At 40.0% G+C, this 25,616-nt stretch overlaps 1 protein-coding gene across 1 annotated transcript in view; it reads right to left on the reverse strand.

The window, feature by feature from the left end:
- Positions 1-25,616, reverse strand: part of KIF26B (kinesin family member 26B) — a 405,428-nt gene that overhangs the window by 213,500 nt on the left and 166,312 nt on the right. Inside the window, exon 3 of the mRNA XM_056567177.1 lies at positions 21,740-22,276. Coding sequence (XP_056423152.1) covers positions 21,740-22,276 — 537 coding nt within the window. The remainder of the gene's footprint in view (positions 1-21,739; positions 22,277-25,616) is intronic.

Genomic DNA, 25,616 nt, shown 5'->3' on the forward strand with positions numbered 1-25,616 from the left:
ACCCTTCCTCAAAAAAAAAAAAAAAAAAAAAACTGTCTCACATTATTGGGACACATTTATTGGTGCCATATTCTGGTTTAAAAAATAAAACTTTCATAAAAGAAAGAACTAGGGCACTCACCCGCTGGCGTCTTCCTAGCTGTAACCTTGAAATGGGTGAGGCTATGTTCACACGTTCAGAATGTCCGCAAGGAAAATCTCTGTGCAGACATTCTGTAGACAGCGGGCACTGGCATAATATGCCGGTGATAGGACCGCATAGGAATGCAATCTCATAGACGGCTATGCATTCAGCGCAGAGTCTGCAGAAAGAATGAACAGGTTCATTCTTTCTGCGGACACTGAATTCAGAATTTCCATTACAGAAACATCTGGCACAGAAATTCCGTTGTGTGCACAGTGTAGCAGAATGCCGTTTATTCAATGGGACTCTGCTGCTCCGAAATCTCTGGCAGAATTCCAATGTGGAATTTCAAATGGAAATTCCGGACGTGTGAATATGGCCTAAGAATCGGATGGGTGAACTTGGGCCAAGTGAAACACTCCTTTCCTGTTCACCCACTCATCTCTTACCCGCTGCACTTGTATTCAGATGGCATTATGAATAAAGATTAAAGACTAGCAAGACTTGAGCGAGTGAGTGCCCTGGTTCTTTCTTCTATTTTGCTTTGAACTGTGTGGATTCTTTACAGTGAGCTCCATCGGCTTAGCTTAGCTGTTTCGAACACAGGTGTGATCCGTTCTGATGAAGTTAGGAATATAGTGGATGGAAGTGTTGAGTTGCTATTGTCTTTGGTGGAATACAATTGTGGTTTAAAGGGGTTCTCCACTGGAAAACATTTTTTGAAATCAACTGGGGCCAAAAAGTTAAACAGAATTGTAAATGACTTCTATTTAAAAATCTTAATCTTTCCAGCACTTATCAGCTGCTATATGATCCACAGGAAGTTCTTTTCTTTTTGAATTTCCTTTCTGTCTGACCACAGTGCTCTCTGCTGACACCTCTGTCTATTTTAGAAACTGTCCAGAGCAGGAGAGGTTTGCTATGGGGATTTGCTCCTATTGTGGACAGTTCCTAAAATGGACAGAGGTGTCAGCAGAGAGCACTGAGGTCAGACAGAAAGGAAATTCAAAAGGAAAATAACTTCCTCTGCAGCATACAAAAGCTGATAAGTACTGGTAGGATTAAGATTTTTAAATAGAAGTAATGTATAAATCTGTTTTACTTTCTGGCACCAGTTGATTAAAAAAAAAATGTTTTCCAGTGGAGTACCCCTTTAAGGTAAGCCAACTAATAGTCTTCATAAACTTAGATTAGACAGTCTTCAGATGTCCTAGATGTATTACTCTTATTACTGATACAATTCTGGTATATCTGAAAACTGCATTTCTAAGATTGCACAGGCTTAAAATTAGACAGTTTTAGTAAATCTGGGCCAATGTGTCTGATATTAGCCATGTAACATCGCCAACATTATAAGCTAAAAAAAAAAAAGACACTTATGGTCAATGTACTGAGGCTATGTACACAATGATTATATGGACAGCATGACATCAATAAAATTGGGAACCCCAATGTTTTATTATAGGACTACACAGCAGGCTTTCTTCTACTGCAGCTATTGTCTTGGTGCAACTTTATTCCATTTATTGTGATTATATAATTATTATAGCAAATATGAAAACTAATGAAGAGATTAAAAACATGAACCTATTTTCAGAAGTCATCTATTTAACTATTTATAAGCCAATAATAAGTGAGTTAAACAATAAAAAGAGACTTTTTGGCCTTGGCTGTAAAAAATGGGAAACCAGGACAATCAATGGACCTATGCTTTACCTTCTCAGGCAGTATGATGGACTGTTCCAGAAAGTCAACAGCACAAAATAGAGATTTTGAAGCTTAAATGGGCACTGTCAGATTCAAAAACTTTTTATATGTTGTACATCTTGGCAAACATTAACTTTCCTAATATACTTCATAAGAAAATGTTATTTCCTTTTTATAGAAACCATGGCTTATAAAATGGCTTTGTCCAAGATGAAGCACAGGCATGGACAAAGTGCAGTAAGTGAGGGTGGGCTAGATCTCCTCTGTCTGATAGGACTCCTCTGTGCTCTCTCCTGTCTGATAGCACTCCTCTGTGCTCTCTCCTGTCTGATAGCACTCCTCTGTGCTCTCTCCTGTCTGATAGCACTCCTCTGTGCTCTCTCTTGTCTGATATTACTCCTCTGTGCTCTCTCCTGTTGGATATATCTCCTCTGTGCTCTCTCCTGTCTGATAGTACTCCTCTGTGCTCTCTCTTGTCTGATAGGACACCTCTGTGCTCTCTCCTGTCTGATAGTATTTCTCGGTGCTCTCTTTTCTGATAAGACTCATCTGTGCTCTCTCCTGTCTGATAGGACTCCTCTGTGCTCACTCCTGTCTGATAGGACTCCTCTGTGCTCTCTCCTGTCTAATAGGACTCCTCTGTGCTCTCTCCTGTCTGATAGGACTCCTCTGTGCTCTCTCATGTCTGATAGCACTCCTCTGTGCTCTCTCCTGTCTGATAGCACTCCTCTGTGCTCTCTCTTGTCTGATAGTACTCCTCTGTGCTCTCTCCTGTTGGATATATCTCCTCTGTGCTCTCTCCTGTCTGATAGGACACCTCTGTGCTCTCTCCTGTCTGATAGTATTTCTCGGTGCTCTCTTTTCTGATAAGACTCATCTGTGCTCTCTCCTGTCTGATAGGACTCCTCTGTGCTCTCTCCTGTCTGATAGTACTCCTCTGTGCTCTCTCCTTTCTGATAGGACTCCTCTGTGCTCTCTCCTGTCTGATAGTACTCCTCTGTGCTCTCTCCTGTCTGATAGTACTCCTCTGTGCTCTCTCCTGTCTGATAGTACGCCTCTGTGCTCTCTCCTGTCTGATAGTACGCCTCTGTGCTCTCTCCTGTCTGATAGCATTCCTCTCCTCTGTGCTCTCTCCTGTCTGATAGCACTCCTCTGTGCTCTCTCTTGTCTGATAGGACTCCTCTGTGCTCTCTCCTTTGTGATAGTACTCCACTGTGCTCTCTCCTGTCTGATAGCACTCCTCTGTGCTCTCTCTTGTCTGATAAGACTCATCTGTGCTCTCTCCTGTCCTATCAGACAGAGGAGTGCCATCCCACCCTCACTTACTGGACTTTGTCCATGCCTGTGCTTCAGCTTGGATAAAGCCATGATGTTATACACCATAATTTCTATAAAAAGGAAATAAAATTTTTTTAAATGAAGAATATTAGAAAGGTCAATGTATTGCCAAGATGTACAACATATAAAAAGCTTTTGTATCTGACAGTGCCCATTTAATATTATTGTGTATGTACGGACAAAAATAAGTTTCTGCCCTTTGGGGACCTTTAACAAGTCTATAATTAGGAAAGCAGCGGTATAATGAAAAGCAGTGACTGTGTGGTTACCTGGTGGTAGCGTGAAGAGCAAACTGTGTCACTCCTCACACTACTAGGTCTCCACAGGACAGAAACGTCTGGAATCTTTTTGTCTGTCACAGACTCTTACAGTCTCTTGTTGGTGCTATCAAATTTTTGCGCATGTGATACTGGGCCTACAGAATCATTTCCACCAGGCACAGAACACCATACACTATCTTATTCAAAAATACTATCAGAAATAAACCGGTTCTTGTTTTCTGAGTGGCAGCTCTCTGTGTCAGTAATCACTTCTAATTTCTTCTTGCTCACATTTCAATCAGAGACCATAAATGTGCATTACTTATTGCGAAACACTGAAAAGGCATCAGTTACACAACCTGTCACAGGTATTGCAGTCAGACATTCAAATCATGACATTATCCAATCAGAATCTATGTGTTTTGATATTAAGTAAGTAGCTGCTCATAGACAGGTAACGAGGTCATTGTGTGGGAATAGGAGAAAGTGCTGTCAGAGGCTTAAAGGGGGAATTAGCATACCGTATTCAATCACTTCATCTGCAGGAAATTGAGGCTGAATATCTTTATGTAAGAAATGAGTGGCTTTTAGAATCTGAGAACACAATGTTTCCTATATCCCTTTGCTAACAGAATAATTCTAGGGCAGACTGAACATTTATTTAAACCGGAACATGACAAACCCGCTTCTGTATGTTGTGTAACCTTTACCCCATTACTCAAAAATATTCAGTAGAGAATATGTGTTTGAATATATATATATATATATATATATATATATATTTATATAATTATCAATCTTCTAACAAAAGAGAATTGCCATTAGTGTATCTAATATCTGTATTAAGCATAATGCTTAACATTGGTAACAAAAACAGGGTGAGATGTAAGAGAAGTGGCTGGGTACTATTAATAACAATCATAATAATATTCAAACAGTACAACAGAAGTGCAGGATTACATCATTTGGAGAATGCTGACTTATTACTTTCATGGCCAATATACCCAGGTAAGCTGACCATACATTTGAAACATTATATTGAATGACTTGTCATTTATGGATGGTCTGTGGAGGTTATTGTTCTAGCCATAATTTAAAACAATACATTTGTGACTGATCTATGCCTTGTTCTGTAATCTGGGTTGTTATGAGCTGGGCTTCTATAGATTGAGTGCACATCTTTTGTTTGGCAAAAAAAAAAAAAAAAAAAAATTCAAGTTTTGCAAAAAATACAAAAATAAAAATCTGATACACCATATGGATTTACTACAGATATTTGACTTTTGTTTGGCATCAGTCAAGTCATTGATGTCAAGAAAAGGCACTGCCAATCAGCAGAAAATTACCCAAAGTTCTTCTCACACCTTATTTGCAGTGTATGTCAGAAGTATATGTTGAGAAATAGCCAGGAATATGACTAAGGCCGCCAAGATATGCCACTCTATATTTATACACTGGCATACACTGCCCATTGGGTCCAATGAAAAAAATACAACTTGGTACAAATTTTTTGCAGAGTGTCTTTGTATGAAATAGCTATTCCATACAGTTGACAAAAAGGTATATGTTACTGAAGGTTACTTTATATGCTTTGATGATGCATACAATTATGCCATTCTAGCCCCTATTCCACTATAGTTTCTAACCATAATAAGGGTATGACATTTCTTTACACAACTCTAAGGCTAAGTTTCTACTTGGTTTTTAGTCCTGCCTTTTTTGGTTTGAAAAAAACGCAAGAAAAAATGCCTGAAAAAAGGTCAGTGCAATTTCCTGCATCTGGCGTTTTTTCATTTGTGTGGAAATTGCATTTTTGGCCCCTTTGGCGTTTTTTTTTTGGTACCCAAAATTTGTTGGGTACCAAAAAAAAAAAAAAATAAAAAGATTGCAGTAGTGATGGAAAAAATATGTATTTAACGAAATTCATATTTTTTCTAACAAAATTTTAATTCATTTTTAATAAAGTGTGTGTGTTTCACTTTTTCTCTCTCTATTTTTTGAAATTTCTTAGGTAGTACTACTAGTCCCAGCATGGAACCGACTGTTCCATGATGGGAGTAGTAGTACCTGTACTAATAGACATATCGCCTGATGCGATCGTCCATAATATAGCAGAGATGTGGAGTGGCTCTATACAGCGCTCGCATCTCTGCTCTTTACTCCGGCCAGTGATGTGAATAGAACATCACTCATTCATATTTTCCGCCCAGAGTGGGGATTGGCCGGATGGTTGAAGCCAATCACAGCTCTCAGATGGAAATATGAATGAGCGATGTTCTATTCACATCACTGGCCGGAGTACATTGCCAAGATGCGAGCGCTGTATAGAGCCACTCCACATCTCTGCTATATTATGGATGATCACAACGATGTCAGGAGTGATACCCACTGTGATCTTTCCTTAACTGCAGGTACTACTACTCCCATCATGGAGCACGCTCTGCTCCATGTTGGGAGCTGAAGTACCTGCAGTTAAGGAAAGATCACAGCGGATGTCACTCCTGACACTCGCTGTGATTCTCCTGTATAAAGTATAGATGCGGGCGGACGCTCTTCTATGGTCCCCTGCGCTGACGTATATATACACCTATTCATATTTCCCACAGAGAGTTGTGATTGGCTGGAGCCATCTGGCCAATCACAGCTCTCTGCGGGAAATATGAATAGGTGTATATATACGGCAGTGCAGGGAACCATAGAAGAGCGGCCGCCCGCATCTATACATTATACAGGAGGATCGCAACGGACCGGGGCAATCTGTAAATTAGTACAGGTACTACTGCTCTGATCATGGAACAGTGTGTTCCATGCTGGGAGTATTAGTACCCCCTAAAAAAGAAAGAAAGAAAAGTGAATACACACTAAATTTTTATTATTGTCAGCTATGTTTTTAGTTCCCTGCCGCCTTCATAAATTGATCCCTGTTTAATAATGAATAAACATTTTTTTATAAAAAAAGATACATTTCGTTAAATACTATTTTTTCCATCACTACTGTATCTTCTTTTTTAATGGCTAACTACGAAAGTTTATTTAAAAAGGTATCTTGCTTTGCACAGGTTTTGATAAATCTCCCCCTAAATTGTAGGATGGTTATCATGAAAATTATTTAAAATGTTACTTTATTTTACATTCAGGAAACAATAAAAAATCAGTGCAAAGGTGTCCATAGCCTCATGAATGATGGTTTGGTCCACAAATCATTGCCTCCAATTTGAGCTAGCTGGGGACACCAGCTCATCTGCCTAGAGGAAACCAGTTTATATGCTAAGAATCTATGTGTACCAGCAGCAACCAATAGTCTTCAGGCACCAAGGCATTTGTAAGATGAACTTTACAGCTTACAAATGGCCTTGTCACCAGGATTAATAGAAAAAAAATGGTTCTTTCCTCTCTAAGAAAGTGTTGGATTGCTGCTGCAGGTAAAAGAAATGAGCATTTTGGTGCACATTTTGCACATGTAAAAAGCACACAATAAAGAAGTAAAGAACAACACAATTAAATTAGTAGGGGAGGTAGATTCTAAAGCATATTTCTCTAAGGTTCTGTTCACATTGAGCTTCTCCTGCACGTTTTATGTATACAATAGGGAAATCCTTTGGCATACCCACAGAAGGCCGGATGAATGTCACTGTATGCCACACAATGGCCAACATCACGCAGAGGTCACAATATTATAAAAAGACATACAGTGGTCCCTCAACATACGATTGTAATCCGTTCCAAATGGACCATCGTTTGTTGAAACCATCGTATGTTGAAGGATCCGTGCAATGTAAAGTATAGGACAGTGGTCTACAACCACTATGTTGGCTGTCCGGGCATGCTGGGTGTTGTAGTTTTGCAACATCTGGAGGTCCGCAGGTTGAAGACCACTGGTATAGGAAGTTGTACTCACCTGTCCCCGCCGCTCCGGACCGTCACTGCTCGTCACCGCTGCCCTGGATGTCGCCGTCCATCGCTGTCGCCGCGTCCCCGAGGTGTCCCCGACGCTCAGGCAAGGCCTCTGCTTCCCCGGCATCCACACTCTCCGTCGCCGCCATCACGTCGCTACACACGCCGCTCCTATTGGATGACGGGACGGTGTGCGCAACAACGTGATGACGACGATGGAGAGCGCCGACGATGCAGGGGATCCCGAAGTGGACGCGCCAGAGCCCTGAGGACAGGTAAGTGATCGTCAGCGGACCACACGGGGCACCATAAACGGCTATCCGGCGGCAGCTGAAGCAGTCTGCGCTGCCGGATAGCCATTTATGCGATGGCCCAGACATACAAAAGCATCGTATGTTGATGCTGCCTTCAACATGCCATGGCCTCTGAGAGACCATCGCATGTTGAAATTATCGTATGTCGGGGCCATCGTAGGTCGAGGGGTCACTGTATATGTTAATCGGCAGTGGTTGTCGACATTGCAAATGTTATTTCGGAAAGAAGCTTATAATTCTCACAATCTTTAGGGAATGAACACTTCTGATTTTATTTCAAATACGTTGCAGGGCAAATCAATCAAGGATTAGGAGTGAAGAAAAACATATCTTAAGAACAGGAAAAGAACAGGTAAACCATAGAAAGTTAAGACATTTTCCTTCCTGTCAAGAGTCAGAAATTAGTTCTTTTCCCTCCGGCAAAGGGAAAAAAAAGTCACAGCATGTTGAAATGAGTGTCACTCACCACCCCTGATTTACTGGAGTCTACATTTTTGTCAAATATTAAGTGTTTATGTGGTTTATTCAGCATCAGTGAGTGCTGACAGGATGCTCCATATGATCTCTGCACAGTTTATCTCTCTTTTATAAACTCTTCACTACCTTTATTTCAGGAAGGATTGAAATGTAGCACATTTGACAATTCCAAGGGCACCAAAATGTGAAAGCATAATTTATGCTGGGTTAAACTAAGCTTTTCCTTGCCAAAAATAGAATAAGACTATTTATATAGATGTAGAACATATGTTCAGCTTTGCTCTTTTGCGGAATACCACATATTGTGTCAATCTTGGTTTTCCTCAAAGACAATATTTTATTTTATTCTTTAATATGTAAACATTTTAATTATTAACTAATAAAATAGGTACTTTCCACAAAAATGCACCTACCCAACCATGAGCCCATTTGTTATTTTGGCTGATACACAAATAGACCTCCTTAGTATGAATGTGTGGGCCCACTTCAATCCACTGATATCTACTCAAATGCATCTGTTTGCAAAATGCTTCTTTTTTCTATGTATCTGAGTCAATCATTTTAGATGTATATGTTTAATATAGTCTACACTATGTGCAGATTTTTTTCTTAATATAAAAATACACGGTGACTGTTACAATACACAGCAAACCTTTAAGTGGATATCACAGCTATTACATTATTGATCGACACTCGTTTACCGAGCCTATTATGAGGCTCCACCATTATGGTGGGAGGGCCTCATGACGATCAATAGATCACTCTTCTACTACATGTCCCCTACACGGGGTCAACATGACCCAATCGGCCAACAGCTGATCGCTGGCCCTATTAGACAGGGTGATAGGGGCACTGTGTAGGAATCCCTAACTGTCTTCCCAGTGGTGGCATACAACCAAAACATCATGTGATTGGGCCTTAAAGGGGTACTCCGCCCCTAGACATCTTATCCCCTATCGAAAGGATAGGGGATAAGATGTCAGATTGCGGGGGTCCCGCAGCACCGACCTGTTGCAGCTTCTAGCAGCACTGGAGGCTCTCATCCTAACGCCTCACGACCACGGTGACGGGAGATCTTGACGCCATGACTCCGCCCCCGTGTGACGTCACATCCCACCCCCTCAATGCAAGTCTATGGGAGGGGGCGTGACGGCTGTCACGTCCCCTCCCATAGACTTGCATTGAGGGGCGGGGCGTGATGTCACACGGGGGCGGAGTCGTGACGTCACAATCTCACGTCACCGTGCTCGGGAGCCGAAGCCTCCAGCGTTTCCGGAAGCCGCAACAGGTGGGTGCTGCAGTCAAGATCCCGGGGGTCCCCCGCGATCTGACATCTTATCCCCTATCCTTTCGATAGGGGATAAGATGTCTAGGGGCGAGTACCACTTTAAACATTTTCTAATACATCACTAATTATAAGTTATAAATATGATCACAAATACTCTTCAATGAAAAACTCCAATGAAATGCATTTCAATGTTTTATAAGCCATCAATTTCCACGAAAAGTTTTACTTGTGACAACATTCTGGTAGACTAGCAGAATCTATTGTCTAGAAAATAATGTGGACACAGATAGTACTGCCTCCTGTTTCTCTCTGTGATTGATCTAAGTAGAGATATTACTGCCCCCTTCCCTTCATATCAACATGTAACTTTTAACAGCCAGTATTGTGGAGAGGGGGGGGGGGGGGAACTACTTAATTATCTACAAATTAAAGTGCAGACAGACTATGGAGCCACACAAGCAGCCACATTCAAGTATGACGTTCTCCTAAATAGGACAGATATGGACACATTTGCCACTTAAAAGTGTTTTTCCCTTTTTTTAGTCCTTGTCAGTTATACTGTAATTTACAAAACAAAACAATGCCAAGTCATTGGAAAGTGAAGAAACATTCACAAACTGCATTTGAAATCTTCTTTGTTTTCACGATAGAATTACACTGAATACAAAGCAAGAAGATGAAGGCAGACAAGAAGAATTCCTGAGGTATACAGAGTCAGCAACTACTCTGTCAGTACTGCTGGGATGAATTTCTGAAGTGTCAAGTTCAATTCATCAAGGTCAGCTCAGGCTATATGAGGAGAGACAAGTAAAGTTGGAGCAGGCAAAGAACACTGAGAAGGGTTTTTTGAGCACTCATTTCTATCGAACTTACTTTATGACCAGGCCTCCCAGGATAACTTTAGGAAAATAATTATAGAAATCTTTATTTATGGGCAGATGTAAATGGTAGATTACCTTGTCAGTGTATCATCTGAAGACTTGCCATCTTTAAATGTACTCCCATTTACAAAATTGCTTACTGCATTCCTTATAGAAAATGTTTTATTTAACTTATGTTTAGCATTCTGTGCGGCCCCCACAACCACTGGAACAATCCATGCTTGTATGTCTACCAACGGTTCAGAATGACACAGTTGTCAAAGTACAGCTGCATCTGTCTGATGGAGACGGACCCATGGATGCACAGCAAACACTTCAGGACACTTCAGCAGCTTATTTGTTGGACCTGAGGAAGGCGCAGGTTTGTGCTGAAATGCGTTGTCCCATTATTCTATTTATTAAAGTTGATCATGATCCTGTGCATTGCCTGTGGTTATCTTTCTTCATATATCCAGCACCACCTCTGTGAACCCATCTTTTCCTCCATTCCTCTCCCCTTTGTTAATCGGCCTCAGCCAGATGGCGATTTGGGTTAAGAGTGCAGCAGCCTTACCATTGTGGTAGCAGTGGTGCCACTGTGCCTATCTCTAGAACAACTCCATAAGGTTAGTAGCTCACAGTGATGTGGTGATTGGGTACACACCTATTGTGAATCTACACAAGGGAGCGCCCCCTTTTCTTCTGTTTTTATTCCTCTATCTATTCTACATTACTGTATAGAAGCAATCCATCAAAAATGTACTGTGTTGCACTCTAGTATATGCCTGAGGGGGCAATGCACAACTGTTTTTTTCTCTTCTGTGCTTTTTGAAGCTATGTGTCATGCAGTGGCCCCTCAGGTGCTGTATGTAGTTGGCATATCACAATGAATAACTATTACACTGAATGCTCCCTTATAGGAGTATTCTCTCCTTTGATTAAATATCTGATAGCTGGCTTCCATTTACAGCCCCCCCTATACAGGTGAAACTCGAAAAATTTGAATATCGTGCAAAAGTCCATTGTATTTCATTAATGCAACTTAAAAGGAAAAGAAGTGCTCCAAAATCTCCTGGTAGACTGATGCATTGACCCTGGACTTAAAGGGGTACTACGCCCCTAGACATCTTATCCCCTATCCAAAGGATAGGGGATAAGATGTCTGATCACGGGGGTCCCACTGCTGGGGACCCCCGGGATCTTGGCTGCAGCACCCCGCTGTCATTACTGCAAAGAGAAAACTTGCTCTGTGCATAATGATGGGCAATACAGGGGCCAGACCCTCGTGACGTCACGGCCCGCCCCCCTAAATACAAGTCTATAGGAGGGGGAGTGGCAGCCGTCACGGCCCCCTCCCATAGACTTGCATTAAGGGGCGGAGCCGTGACGTTACGATGCTCCGTCCCCTGTATCACCCGTCAGTATGCACAGAGCGAGGTGCTGCAACCAAGATCTCGGGGGTCCCCAGCAGTGGGACCCCCACGATCAGACATCTTATCCCCTATCCTTTGGATAGGGGATTAGATGTCTAGGGGCAGAGTACCCCTTTAATGAAGCACAGTCGACCAACACCAGCAGATGACATGGCTCCCCAAATCATAGTAATTGAAGGGGGCTTTGGGGTTTTCATGAGCTGTAAGCCATAATTATCACAAATATGACAAATCAAGGCTTGAAACTATCTTGCTTTGCATGTAATGAGTCTCTCTCATATATTATTTTCACCTTTTAAGTTGCATTACTGAAATATATGAACGTTGCACAACATTCTAATTTTTCGAGTTTCACCTGTATATCAGAACTGATTTCCTCTGATTCAACACTCTAGAGAGGAGAGGAGGTTAAGAGTTGGTCTCTGTCTTCGGCTGTCCCAAAAATGGAACCCACCTATTGTAAGTACCTTTTTATTATGTTCTATTGTAGGAGGGAAAATGACAATAATGTTGCTGCATAAAAGCCAACAGTTCATGATAGCTTTCTCTACTGACAGATTTGAGGACTGACATCTGCTTCGCTGCCCTGGAAAGGGTTGAAAATGCAATCCCTGGAAAAGACAAGCATCATTTGCTGCTGCTTAAAGAGGCACGCTGGATCCTTCGGCTGGAGGCCACCGGTCCTCTTGGTCTAAATGACCGGCAAGAATTTTCAGCCTTTTTGTAAATACCTGTATTTTCAACGGATGTTGTTTCCTGCTGCAGATTTGGTTTTAGCTTGTATGTACAACAGTCAATAACGTGTTAACCTTTGTTTGTTGATGTTCACTATGGTTACTGGTCACGTGCTATTTAAGCTCACCTGTCTTGATACGTCACACACCAGGGGGCCTGACGAAGTGCAACCGCGCGATACGGACCGTCGCCCCGTGTGACTGAGAACCCCCCGCATTACATCTTGTCTGCCTTCCCTTCTCCCCTGATGTTCCTGACGACATGAAAATTGTGAAATAAAGAATTACCCACTTGTTCACCGAATTTGGGGTGAGTGCTCCATTATTCTTCTTTGTATGGACTTTGGGGGAGATTTATCAAAACCTGTGCAGAGGAAAAGTTCCCCAGTTGCCCATGGCAACCAATCAGATTTCTTCTTTCATTTTTAACAAGACCTCTGCAAAATGAAAGAAGCAATCTGATTGGTTACTATGGGCAACTGGGCAACTTTTCCTTTGCACAGGTTTTGATAAATCTCCCCCTATATGTTTGATCTGCATTATTACGTGTAGCACCACCTATACACATGGAGTACTAGAAGCTTGTACAAGACATCGAGGATACCAGCACCTGTATTGCATGATTTAGTGGTTGTGCCAGTATTATTTTTACATCTCAGAGTGGACTATCTAATAAAAGATTTAGGTAAGTAACTGGCTCAGTGATAGGAAACAGAGGATGGTTATTAATGGAACTTATTCTGATTGGGTGACTATTACTAGTCGGGTACCACAGGGGTGAGTCTTGGGTCCTATTCTATTTAATATATTCATTAATGACCTTGTAGAGGGGTTGAATAGCAAAGTAGCAATATTTGCAGATGATACTAAACTCTGTAAAGCGGTAAACACTATAGAGGAGAGTGCACTGTTACAAATGGATCTGGATAGGTTGGAGGTTTGGGCTGAGAAGTGGCAGATGAGGTTCAACACTGATAAATGTAAGGTTATGCACATGGGGAAGAATAATCCGGGCTGGGATTATGTATTAAATGGGAGAACACTTGGGACGACTGATGTGGAAAAGGACTTAGGAGTCTTAGTTAATTGTAAATTTAGCTGTAGTGATCAGTGTCAGGCAGTTGCTGCCAAGGCAGATAAAATCATGGGGTGCATTAATAGATGCCCATGAGAAGGAAATAATTCTACCACTGTACAAATCACTAGTCAGACCACACATAGAATACTGTGTACAGTACTGGGCTCCAGTGTACAAGAAAGATACAGTGGAGCTGGAGAGGGTTCAAAGACGGGCAACCAGAGTAATACGGGAAATGGGAGGACTACAGTACCCAGAAAGATTATCAGAATTAGCGTTATTTAGTTTAGAACAAAGAAGGCTTAGGACTTAGGACCCAGGACTGTATCTATAACAAGGGGGCATCCTCTATGTCTTGAGGAAAGAAGGTTTCTACAACAGCACAGACGGGGGTTCTTTACTGTAAGAGCAGTGAGACTGTGGAATTCTCTCCCAGAGGAGGTGGTCATGTATGCATTTTTGGAGAATAATAAGATTGCTGGTTATGTATACTAGATTTATAGGGACAGAACATTGGTCCAGGGATTTATTCTGACTGCCATATTTGGAGTCGGGAAGTAATTTTTACCTCTAGTATGAGGGTTTTTGCCTTCCTCTGGATCAACTCAGTAGGGACTCATTAGGGTTATAGCTTGAACTTGATGGACTCGGTGGAGGTACGGTAAATGTTTATGAAGTATTAGGCAACAATGGAAAGTATATACCTTTCATTACATGATATGGTTTGTGCTATATTGACACTGTATTAACTTCCACCTCATTTAAACTATTGTAAGAGTAGGAGAACAAGAAATGTTTGATTTTTTTTCTCCCTTCTTTTTGTAGATAGATTTACTGTCCTCCTAATAGACACTGTTTTGTATAGGTCATAATGAGTGTAGGGGTGCCTTATTTGTATATGTTTTAAACTGTTTATTACTTTTTTTATGCATTAAGTTTTTATAATCCATAATTTTACTACGGTGAAATCAATGTTACCCATACTTGCAGAACATTTTTTTTATTTTATGGTGGGTAGTCCTCTTAAAGAAAAAAAGTATTCAAAATGTGGACAAAATTGTCTAATGAAGTCAGAGAGCATGTACAGCAAAATCATGTGTTGAATTACTGGTCCACAGCATTGTACATCTTCTCAACACCGATCTGCAGTATGACTCCCCTTTCATTCCTTGTCCCCAGCATTGCTTACCATCTGATTCTTTTTCCCAAACAACTCTACTGGTATTATTCCTGGTCCCCAATCTGGCTCATTATCTAATTCCCGGTCTCCAGGCTGGCTTATTATCTTATTCCTTGCCTCTAGCATGACTCCCCATCTTATTCCTCGTTACCAGCACGGCTCCCTATCTTATTCCAAAACATGTTAGCAGAGAAATACATAATTCTTTCTCCTTTTATCAAGGTTCTTTTGTGCCCATATCATGCTAAATTTTCATTCGCTAAGAAAAAAAACCCTGCAGAATTCTATCTTGTGTTTACATGATCAACCAGCAGCTCACTGATGTTACATTCTATCCATACAAGTCTATGGAAAGAGAAGGGATCAGGCTGGAACTCCACTGAGATTTTTGTGGCATATAAACGCCAGAAAAAATGCCAGAAAAACTGCCACAGTTTTTCCCTGCGTTTTGGCGTTTTTTCTGGCGATTTTCTGGCGTCTTTACCTTTGTGGGGAATTTGCCGTTTTTGGCCCCTTTTGCTTTTTTTTTTTTTTTTTTTTACAAAATAGTTGGGTACCAAAAAAAAGGATGAAGTAGGAATGTAAAAATGTATTTAAATAAATGTTTATTTTTTATAACAAAGTTTTAATAAATATTTTTTATAAAGTGTGTGTTCGTTTAACTATTTTTTTCTCATTTTTTTCACATTTTCTATGTGGTACTACTACTCCCAGCATGGAACAAGACTGTTCCATGATGGGAGTAGTAGTACCTGTACTATAGACATATCGCCCCGGGTGTCAGTCTGACACCCAATGCGATCGTCCATAATATAGCAGTGATGTGGCTCTATACAGCGCTCACATCTCTGCTCTATTCACATCACTGGCCATTCATATTTCCCACCCAGAGCTGTGATTGGCCGGATGGTTTCAGCCAATCACAGCTCTGAGGAAAAGATGAATGAATCAGCGGCCGGCCCGGAGTACAGTGCAGAGCAGGGATGCGAGCGATGTATACAGCCGCTTTGCATCTCTGCTATAGACAGGACGATCACATCGGGTGTCAGTAGTGATATCCGCTGTGATGTGTCCTTTAGCAGGCACTACTACTCCCAACATGGAGCACACTCTGCTCCATGCTGGGAGCTGTAGTACCTGCATTAATAGACAGATCGCAGCTAGTGTAACTTCTGACACCCGCTGCAATCTTTCTTATTAATGCAGGTACTACAGCTCCCAGCATGGGGCAGAGTGTACTTCATGATGGGAGTAGTAGTACTTGTAGTTAAGGGAAGATCACTGCGGGTATCACTCCTGACACCCGCTGTGATGCTCCTGTATAATGTATAGATGCGGCGGCCGCTCTCCTATGGTCCCCTGCACTCACGTATATATACACATTCTGATTTCTCACAGAGTTGTGATTGGCTGGAACCATCTGACCAATCACAGCTCTCTGCGGGAAATATGAATATGTGTATATAATCGTCAGTGCAGGGGACCATAGAAGAGCATCCAGCCGCATCTATACATTATACAAGAGGATCGCAAAGGGCGATCTGTCAATAAGTACAGGTAACTACTACTCCCATCATGGAACAGTGTGTTCTATGATGGGAGTAGTAGTACTACCTAAAAAATGTAAAAAAAAAAAAAAAAAAGGGAAAAACACGCACACACACTACATTTTTTTTATTGTCGGCTACACTTTTAGCGCTTTACCCGCTCACATAAATTGATCCCTGTTTAAAAATGAATAAACATTTCGTAATAAAAAAGATACATTTTGTTAGGTACAATTTTTTCCATCACTACTGTATCTTTTTTATTAATGTTTTTTATGGTACCCTACGAAATTTTAATAAAAAAGGTATCTTCATTTTTTTTTGGGATCGATAAAGTCCAAAAAAGAATAAAAAACGCCTCCAAAAAAGCTAAATTTAAAACCAACATGGCGTTTTTCTTGGAGTTTTTGCTCTCCCATAGACTTCTATGGGTGGAAAACGCCACGATTTCAGGGCAAAAACGCCAAACTAGGTTTTTGCAGGGCGTTTTGAAAATCCAGCCTCTGAGCCTGAAATTGCTGAAAAACGCCAAAAGGATAAAAAAAAAAACGCCAAACTGAAAAACGCCAAGTGAATCTGGCATTTTGTAGTTTACCATTGACTTGCAGCTAACATCTGGACGCGGGAAAATTGGCGTTTTTGACAGCATTTTTGCAAAAAAAACCTCAGTGGAGTTCCAGTCTCAGGAGGGACATGGGACAGGAAATGACTGACGAGAGCTAGAAGCAAAAAGAGAGACAGCAAAGAGACAACAAAAGAGCATATTGTATTAGCTCTCACCTTAGGGGTGGATTTACAGCTTAGCCAGCTCAGTACTTCTTTATAATGTATAGGGTATGTAAGAAGATATAAGGGATCAGGCTCCCCTTTTCCGTGTTTGTGAAGTGGGTCATCATGGACATCACAGATGTTAGGCTCCACTCACCAGCTCAGAGAGAACTGAAAATTTCAAATTTAGCCTGCAGACCAAAAACTGATAAAAAAAATGCCATAGCTTTGCTAATCGTATACATACACAGGACAGCTTATCCTAATAGGATACCTGAAATGACAGATGTGCTTTAAAAAAATAAAGTACTAAACAAAAATTTTTCTCTATTTGCACTAATGGGGGCAAGGAGGCAAAATTGTTTCACAGCACAGTACACAAAGGAACACCATCCATTCCTCCATGGTGACAACTATGTTAAAACAGTATAGAAAGGTCTCAGTGAGATGTCAATTTGGAAAGCACTCAACGTCACCATCATCTCTTCTCATCAGGACATGTGATTTAACTAGTTATAAGATTAACTTATTCATTTACCCTAACAAAACCAACTCTGCAAACCTCCGGCCCTGACTCAATTGTATCCCAAGGGAAAATATTCACATAACTATTCTTTTCATGAAGCATGAACGAAATGTCACACGGGATCAAATCAGGCTAAACTAATTAAAAACTAAAAGGTAACAAAAAAAGTCTTGAATTTACAATGAGCTCAACTTCCCCCTCTTGATCCCTCCTGGATGTTGGCTAAAACAGGGATAACACATTTGAGACGTAATTAGCTAATTTACTGTGATACAAAAACCTGACCGATTCGTTGGCAAGGGTGAGATCAGCTGACTCCTAATGACTCAGTACAAACTGTATATCTGATTACTAACTGCTCCATCCAAGCAAGTCAATGTCCCGCGCAAGAAGAAAAAATAGTATGTATTAAAATTTGGAACACTAGCTTTATCTTAAAAAGAAAAACAAATTACTATTGTAACTATTGGGCCTAACTGAGTTTTCCCATCAAACAGCAGTTCTAGGGAGTCCCCAGCAGTGGGGCCTTCTGCGATCATACATTTATAACCTATCCAACTATGGATGGGTTATAAATATTTTTTTCTGGGAATACCCCTTTAATTATTAACTTAGTGTGCAGTGTGCCAGTTATTAAACCCTTTACTGAGCGTAAAGGTAGATTAAGTTGTTCTTCATTTGGAAGTAACTACATTCTTCTTCATTCAGTTAATAAGTTAGTAATTATATTACAGTCTTCAGCTGATGTGGTCCAGGAATAAGAAATACAGTTCATACTACCAGGAATAGATAAATAAAGGTCTAAGACCTAGAAAGCTGACTCCCTACTCATTTGAGAATTGCTACCTCTTCCTTTTGTGATGACATGTCACTACTTAAAGGGGTACACTGCCCCTAGGCCTCCAAAGGATAGGGGATAAGATCTCTAATCTCAGGGGTCTACCGTCACGCCCCTTCCCATTGACATGAATAGAGGGTATGTGGTGTGATGTGATGAGGGGGTGTGGCTTGACGTCATGACCACGACCGTCCGATCCCAGCATTCTGAACATAATGGTCAGAACACCAGGGTGGCGGCACGGAGTTTACAGGGGTCCCAGCAATCAGACATCTGATCCCCTATCCTTTGGAAAGGGGCGGAGTACCCCTTTAAGTACAAAATTGAGAAGCAGTACCCCTTTAAGTACAAAATTCAGAAGCAGAACAGTCAAGTCTCAATTACCATTATATCCCGAGATATATCACCACAGAAAGTAGGGGAAGTAGAAGGGCCCTGTTATATTGGGTGATTGTATGTCGCACAGGCCGATATTGTCCTGTGTAATAGGGTCACCGATCACCATATAAACAAGCAAGTGTTCATTCTTTACTTTCCATAGTTGGAAGAACCATTGTTTGTCAGCTACACATTTCCCCATTTATTAGGAGATGGGTGGCCCATGACTGATTTAAGAAAGAAGCCTCACAAATCCTGCTATCATTCATGTGGCCTTGCCCATGTAGCAGTCATGTAATGGGCTCTTTAAATGGGCGCTGATCTACGAGATTGTCGATCATTTACTGAGTGGATCAGCCTATGTAAAACTCACACACTAACTCTAGGAACTACACAACTTTCAGACTGTTTTAAATGACAAATGGTCTAGGACAAAAGTCAATAAGTAAGTGCTTTATGCAGGATCTACAAACAAGTCAATAAGTAAGTGCTTTACTTTATTAAAGCTAGATGCATTTTTGTTTATTTTAGTAGAATGGAAAACCTCTTTAGTTTGAACTTTTTTCATTTTTTCTACCTATTGTATAGCATTACACAATAGTGCAGATACTAATTCAGAAGACAGAAGAGGTTAGTATTCTGGGCATTCAACCATTTCTGAGAAGTCTGGGAAGATGGGAAGTCACACATGTGAGAAGTGGAGGGCGCTCACAATTGGAGCCAAGCAGTCTAGCCAGCATCACTGGTAATTAAGAATTAACCTGACAATGGGATGTTAGAAGAGGCCGCAATACCTTATATAGAGTCAGTATAAATGCAAAAGAAAAAGTTCAGAATTGTTCACATAAACACCTAGATCCTGATATGTGCTAAATAATAATCATTCCCCAATATGATTTTTTCTGATTAATATGAGACAATATTAACCTTTACTACCTTATCAATTTCCTAGGCTTTTATTTACTTATTCATTCCAACACCTATCAAAGTTTATATCACAAAAGATTACTCTCACAATATCCTCATCCCTATATTCACCCACTTAATATTTCTCAAAATTTTGTATTGTCATGATTGTAAGAAAGCACATCTGTTAGCCCTACTGACAAGTCTTTTCCAGTAAATATCGGTATGGAAGAGAACGGCACCAGGATTCGGTGCGCCGTGTACATGAATCGTATAGATCCAATGATAGAAAGAAGAAATTCCGGCACCAGCGACTTGGATGCAAAAGGGTTTTAATGATAATACAGCATGTATTATACATACGTTACATAGACGCGTTTCGGCAATAATAGCCTTTCTCAATCGTGAAACGATTGAGAAAGGCTATTATTGCCGAAACGCGTCTATGTAACGTATGTATAATACATGCTGTATTATCATTAAAACCCTTTTGCATCCAAGTCTCTGGTGCCGGAATTAATTTTTTCCAGTAAATACTCCACAAAAAACTCTTCCAAAGCACCTAGAGACTCTCTGTTATTCCTCTCAAAAATGTTTAAATAAACTGAAAACTGGCTTAGATTAAACAAAAATAAAGCTGACACTTTTTGACAACCTTTTTTGTGTGTTTTGAGTTTTCCAAGTAAATTTATCATGACTGGTTATTCCTGATTTTGCACTGAGCAGCTCAGAAACCCCAAAAGGGGTGTGCCCTGTGTTTTTTCATATGTTTCATGATATTTACTAAGGGTTTTTATACAATTTTGGTGCAACAGAATACAGAGAGGTACACATCAAAAACCAACCACATACACTAAACAACAAGTAGACTGTTAGTAAAACTGACAGAATGTGAAAGCAAATGCCTACTATGTAAGCATTTTAAAAACCTGACAATCTTGGTAAATCTGAACCAGTGTATGACAAAGTCCAATCAGTGCTAACAGTATATTAATTTGTCCTACTAAGGTTATGTTCACATGATGGAATGTCTGTGTGTGAATATTCCGCACAGACATTCCGCTGCAGCAGAGTCCCATTGTTTTCAATAGGATTCTGCAACTCTGTTTACATGGTAGAATTTCCGTGGCAGATGTCTCTGCTGCAGAAATCCCGATTCCAGCATCCACAAAAAGAATAGAAATGTTTAATCTTTCTGCGTATTTCACTTGGAATGCATTGCTGTCTATGAGACAGCATGTTTCCAAGGGGCCAAAGTGCCTGCCAGATTATTCAAATGAGGGGAGTGTCCGCCTGTATTTTGCAAGCAGATATTGAGCATATTTAAAGCGTTGTGAACATGACCTAAAAAGGGATACAGTTGTCAATTATTTATTCTTCTGCTAAAGAAAAATAATAATAATAGGAATACTGCCTTTTACAGTTAGTAAAAACACTAAAGAAAAAAAGGAGGTATCCGGTAAAAACTATTAATGGTCTATTATTGATCAGGGCACCCCTGCTGATCAGCTTATTACCACAGTAGTGGTGCCAGATATAAGCAATGTACAGGAGCCAGAATCCTTGGCTCCATACATTATTTGTGGTGGTGGCTCGAGGTTACTACAGCACAGCTTCCATTTACTTCAATGGGAGCTATGCTGCATTACCCAGCACCACCACACAATGTTAAGAGCTGTGGGTAGACCATTAATAATTTTTGCCCAAAAACCCCCATTAGGAAATGGGACTGAATTATAATTTTCACTACTTCGACTATGTGAATATCAATTTTAGAAGGAGAATACATATGTAGTTATCTTGGATCCATTGGCAAAGCCATTGGTAAAACGTGCACTTGTACTTTATTTGTGATGTCTGAACAATGTTGCTGTGACCTGTTGTTTTTATGTTGACCTCGAGCTTAGTGCAATACATTCTTTGTATACATCTTCAGTTATAACTGTTGCACTTATACTTTATTTCAAAATATAAAATATAACTTTTCTATCTCTACTTTTGCATTCAGCACTATTTTATTGTATTTTTAAGATTTATAACAAACATAATACAATAGTAAAATATTTCTACAATCAAAACTAAAACTTACTTGATATGGGTACAGTGTCACACCATTAGTTCTCGATAATGACCATGTACCATCAAGGTACTGATGAGCTTGAATGGCTACTGAATTCATGATGTTGCCATTATTTGGACTTGTTGCTATTGGTAGGGCAACTTTGGCTTGATGTGATGGAGACCCATTTTTCTTCTCTTGACCATTTGCAAGCCCAAGGCTGTTAGGTTTGCCACCATGTTTGTTGGGCACAAAGCCAGGATAGTTGGGTGTAGTGTAGGGATTTGGCATGTATACCCAGTCTTTTGGTTGAAGGCCTCCCATATGTCTTGGACCTACTAGGGCTGGAATATTAGAATGTCCAGGAGGAGATCCTGGAGAAGCAGCATCATAGTGTTCAGCATTGGCCGACTGCTCCAGAGATGTAACCATTTGGATGGCTTCCTGTTTTAGCTGATTTAGATGAGTGGCACATATGTCACAACGGTTGTCTCTCTCATTCCAAGACTTTCGGATAGTGTTTGGGACTTGAAGTTTGTCATGTATACCAGTAGTGATTGATGGGTCCTGTGAAAGATAAATGAATACGATTTGGGTTATAAATAAAATAAAAACTCTCCATGGATTCATCACTTAAGAAATATTTTTGCAAACAAGCAATACACTGCAATGTTCATTTCTTGTTGAGTCCAGCAGAATAACTTCTATATACAAACATTGCTCTGCTTATGAACCTGATATCAGGGCACATGTATACTTACAGCAAGTCTGAAATGCTCTATCAAATATTAAGACCATTAATGCCCTATGCCATACTGAATTGTGTTTTTTGTTCTGCAGCATTTTCAAGTTTGCTAAGAAATCCTGACTAAATGCACCTCTATTTAGTTAATTAAAAATGTTATTTTAAACAAGGTTTCAGATAAAAATGAGAATATAGATATACATATAGTATTTGTATTTTTCTGCATAGGAAAATTGCTTACAGGTCTCCGATAAAGCAGGTAAATGTAGCGTCTTCTTAAAATTGATTTGACCAACAACATATAATACTGTGTATAAAGAAGATTAGGCTAAATTCACCCTGTGCTTGTGGATTACATTCAGCGGGGACCGCCAGCAATGGTCTTGCTAAACATATTGCCAGATATAATAACTGTATGTCTATACTGCCAGTTTTATGGATTGCACTTTTCAGTTCAGAAGGGTCTGTGGCTCCCCAATGAATATTCACAAAATATAAAAAATCCATATTTGTTATACATTTTTTGTGCCTACAACAACACCATGCACTAAGTATATAAAAGACATGGACCCTTTTGGGGGTATGATACTAAGCTATAGCAGCTACTGGTGTACAGCAGTCAGAAAAGTATATGTAGAATATTTGGCAAGTTGTACTAAATTTATGATGCTTAATTGATGCATTCTACAACAGTATTTGAAAATCTCCATTCTTACTGCTTATTATTGCATTTGGAAACTTTCACACCCATTCACTTTTTTCACATTTTTCTCTCCATTAATCAGCCCTCAATACCCCATAATAAGAACCTTTTGAAATGTATTAAATAGGGGGAAGGGTGGAGTGGAAAGGGGCGGAGTCACTTGTAGTAAACTCATTTGATTAGCCATGATTTGGAAAGACACATACCTGACTATATAAGATCTCAAAGTTGACAATGCATGTAAGACTAAAAACTAAACCATGAGGTGAAACGAACTACCTGTAGAGCTCAGAGACAGGATTGTGTGAAGCCATACATCTGAAGAAGGGTACAACCATCTCTGTTGCACTTAAAAGTACAACAAAATCTGGGTTTTATGGCAGAGTGGCCAGAAAGAATCCCATATCAGTAAAATACTAATGAAATCCCACCTGGAGTTTGCAGAAAAGCACAAGGACTGTCAAACTGTGGGAAACAAGATTCTTTGGACAAAGGGAAAGCTGGATGGACAAAGTATGATTCTCGATGGAAACCTGACCCAAAGTGCTCTAGACCTCAGATTGGGCTGAAGGTTCACCTGTCAAAAAGATAATCACCCTAAGCACACAGCCAAGACAATACAGGAGTTACAGGAGTTATAGGGATAACTCTGTGAATGTCAAGCCCTGACCTCAGCCAGAGTCCTGACCTTAACCCAATCAAACATTTCCATAGAGACCTGAAAAATGGTTTCCACCAATGGCCCCCACCCAACCTGACAGGACATGAAAGTATCTGCTGAGAAAAAAGGAAGAAAATCCTCAAAAACAGGTGTGCAAACCTTGCGGCATTATAACCAACTAAGTACTGGGTATAGGATCTAAATATACAATATTTCAGTTTTTCCTTTACAAGAGGTTCCCAAAGATTTCTAACATTCTGTTTTCACTTTCACATTATGGGGTATTGATTGCAGAATAATGGGGGGAAACTTGATTTTATTTATTTTAGCATAAGGCTGCATCATAACAAAATGTGAAAACAATTAAATGGTATGATGACTTCTCAAATTTACTGCATATCACTTAAAGGACCTTAAAGCACAAAAAAAGTATGTAAGATAAGTCCACGACATCAGTTTTTGAAATAGTTTTTAATAACTTGCAACTCCCAATAAAATGATCTTTATGATTAATAATGTATGTTCTCAGTTAGCTTTTTAACAAGGACTTTAAAGGTTATAATGGAGATTCTAATAAAGGTTTTAATGGAAGCCAATAGCGAGAAGCCTTCAAGGTTCAATTGATTTATAAATCATTCTGACTTTTCCTGGGTGACATGGAACACCAGGAACTAAAGCCCTGACATAGAACAAGATAGGTCAGTAAAGGATTTTGCCTTGTCAAAAAAAAAACCCACAAAAGCAACCACAGTCTGTGTCATAAGCACGTATGTGCAAGCCAATGGTGTCAATCATTCCTAATCTCCAACAAGTCAAGTCAAGAAGGCAGTGATGTCAAAAGTCATATTGGAAGACATCACATGGGATGTGCAGAGGGCTGCTAAAATGTCTCTATTCTACCAGCTAAAATTCATTATCAAAAGCTGGAAGATCTCAGTAACAAAAGAATATAAGATTTTTTCGGGGCTTTCTCTATCGCATTGTATACAGTTCTAAACAACTCACACAATATAAAACTATTAAGAAAACCAGCATGATAGTGCATGCAGATTTAGGGGCTTGATTACAATGAATAAACTATCTTATATAATCCTTTTCAACACGTTGTAGCCAGCACTTAAGAATAACTCTGCCTTTATGATTTTTTTGACAATCATATTGCACATTAGAATTAAAGGTGTACCAGATAAAATGCCTGGGACAGATGTGCACAAATTCCTGACAGTGGAGAAATCCTATTCCTAAAATTCAATGCACGCCATACACCAATTATAGCACATGTCCAGTAAACATACCAGGGTAAGACAACTTTGGTGCAATTAATTTTGGTAATTTGATAATTTTCTGGTGATTAATGGCGCATTTTCGGAACTCAAACAGGCAAAACAGATGCCAAGTTTTAACACATATTTACCATGCTGGATTTTCTTGTTTGTTTGCAGGTCCTAGTAAAACCCATTCATGCAAAATGGTTTTTAAACCGGAGACAAAATCGTGGTCAACCACGGTTTTGACTCTGATTTAAAAACCGTACTGCAACCGCATGTTTTTTTTAACATGGACGTCAATGGGATACGCACATGTATACGGTTCCATACGGGAAACAATATACGGTTTTTACTTTGCACATGCGCATTTGCATCCTAAAGTCCCCACTCAACACCCCTCCCATTAAAAATGGACAAAAATTTCAAAAACGTATGGCTTTTTTTTTTTATAAAAACTGACGGAACTGTATGCACTTTTAAAAACAGTATACAGTTTAAAAACGCATAAGGTTTACTTTTTCCCAAATGGT

Source organism: Hyla sarda, chromosome 3 (genome assembly GCF_029499605.1).
Source record: "Hyla sarda isolate aHylSar1 chromosome 3, aHylSar1.hap1, whole genome shotgun sequence".
NCBI lineage: Eukaryota > Metazoa > Chordata > Amphibia > Anura > Hylidae > Hyla > Hyla sarda.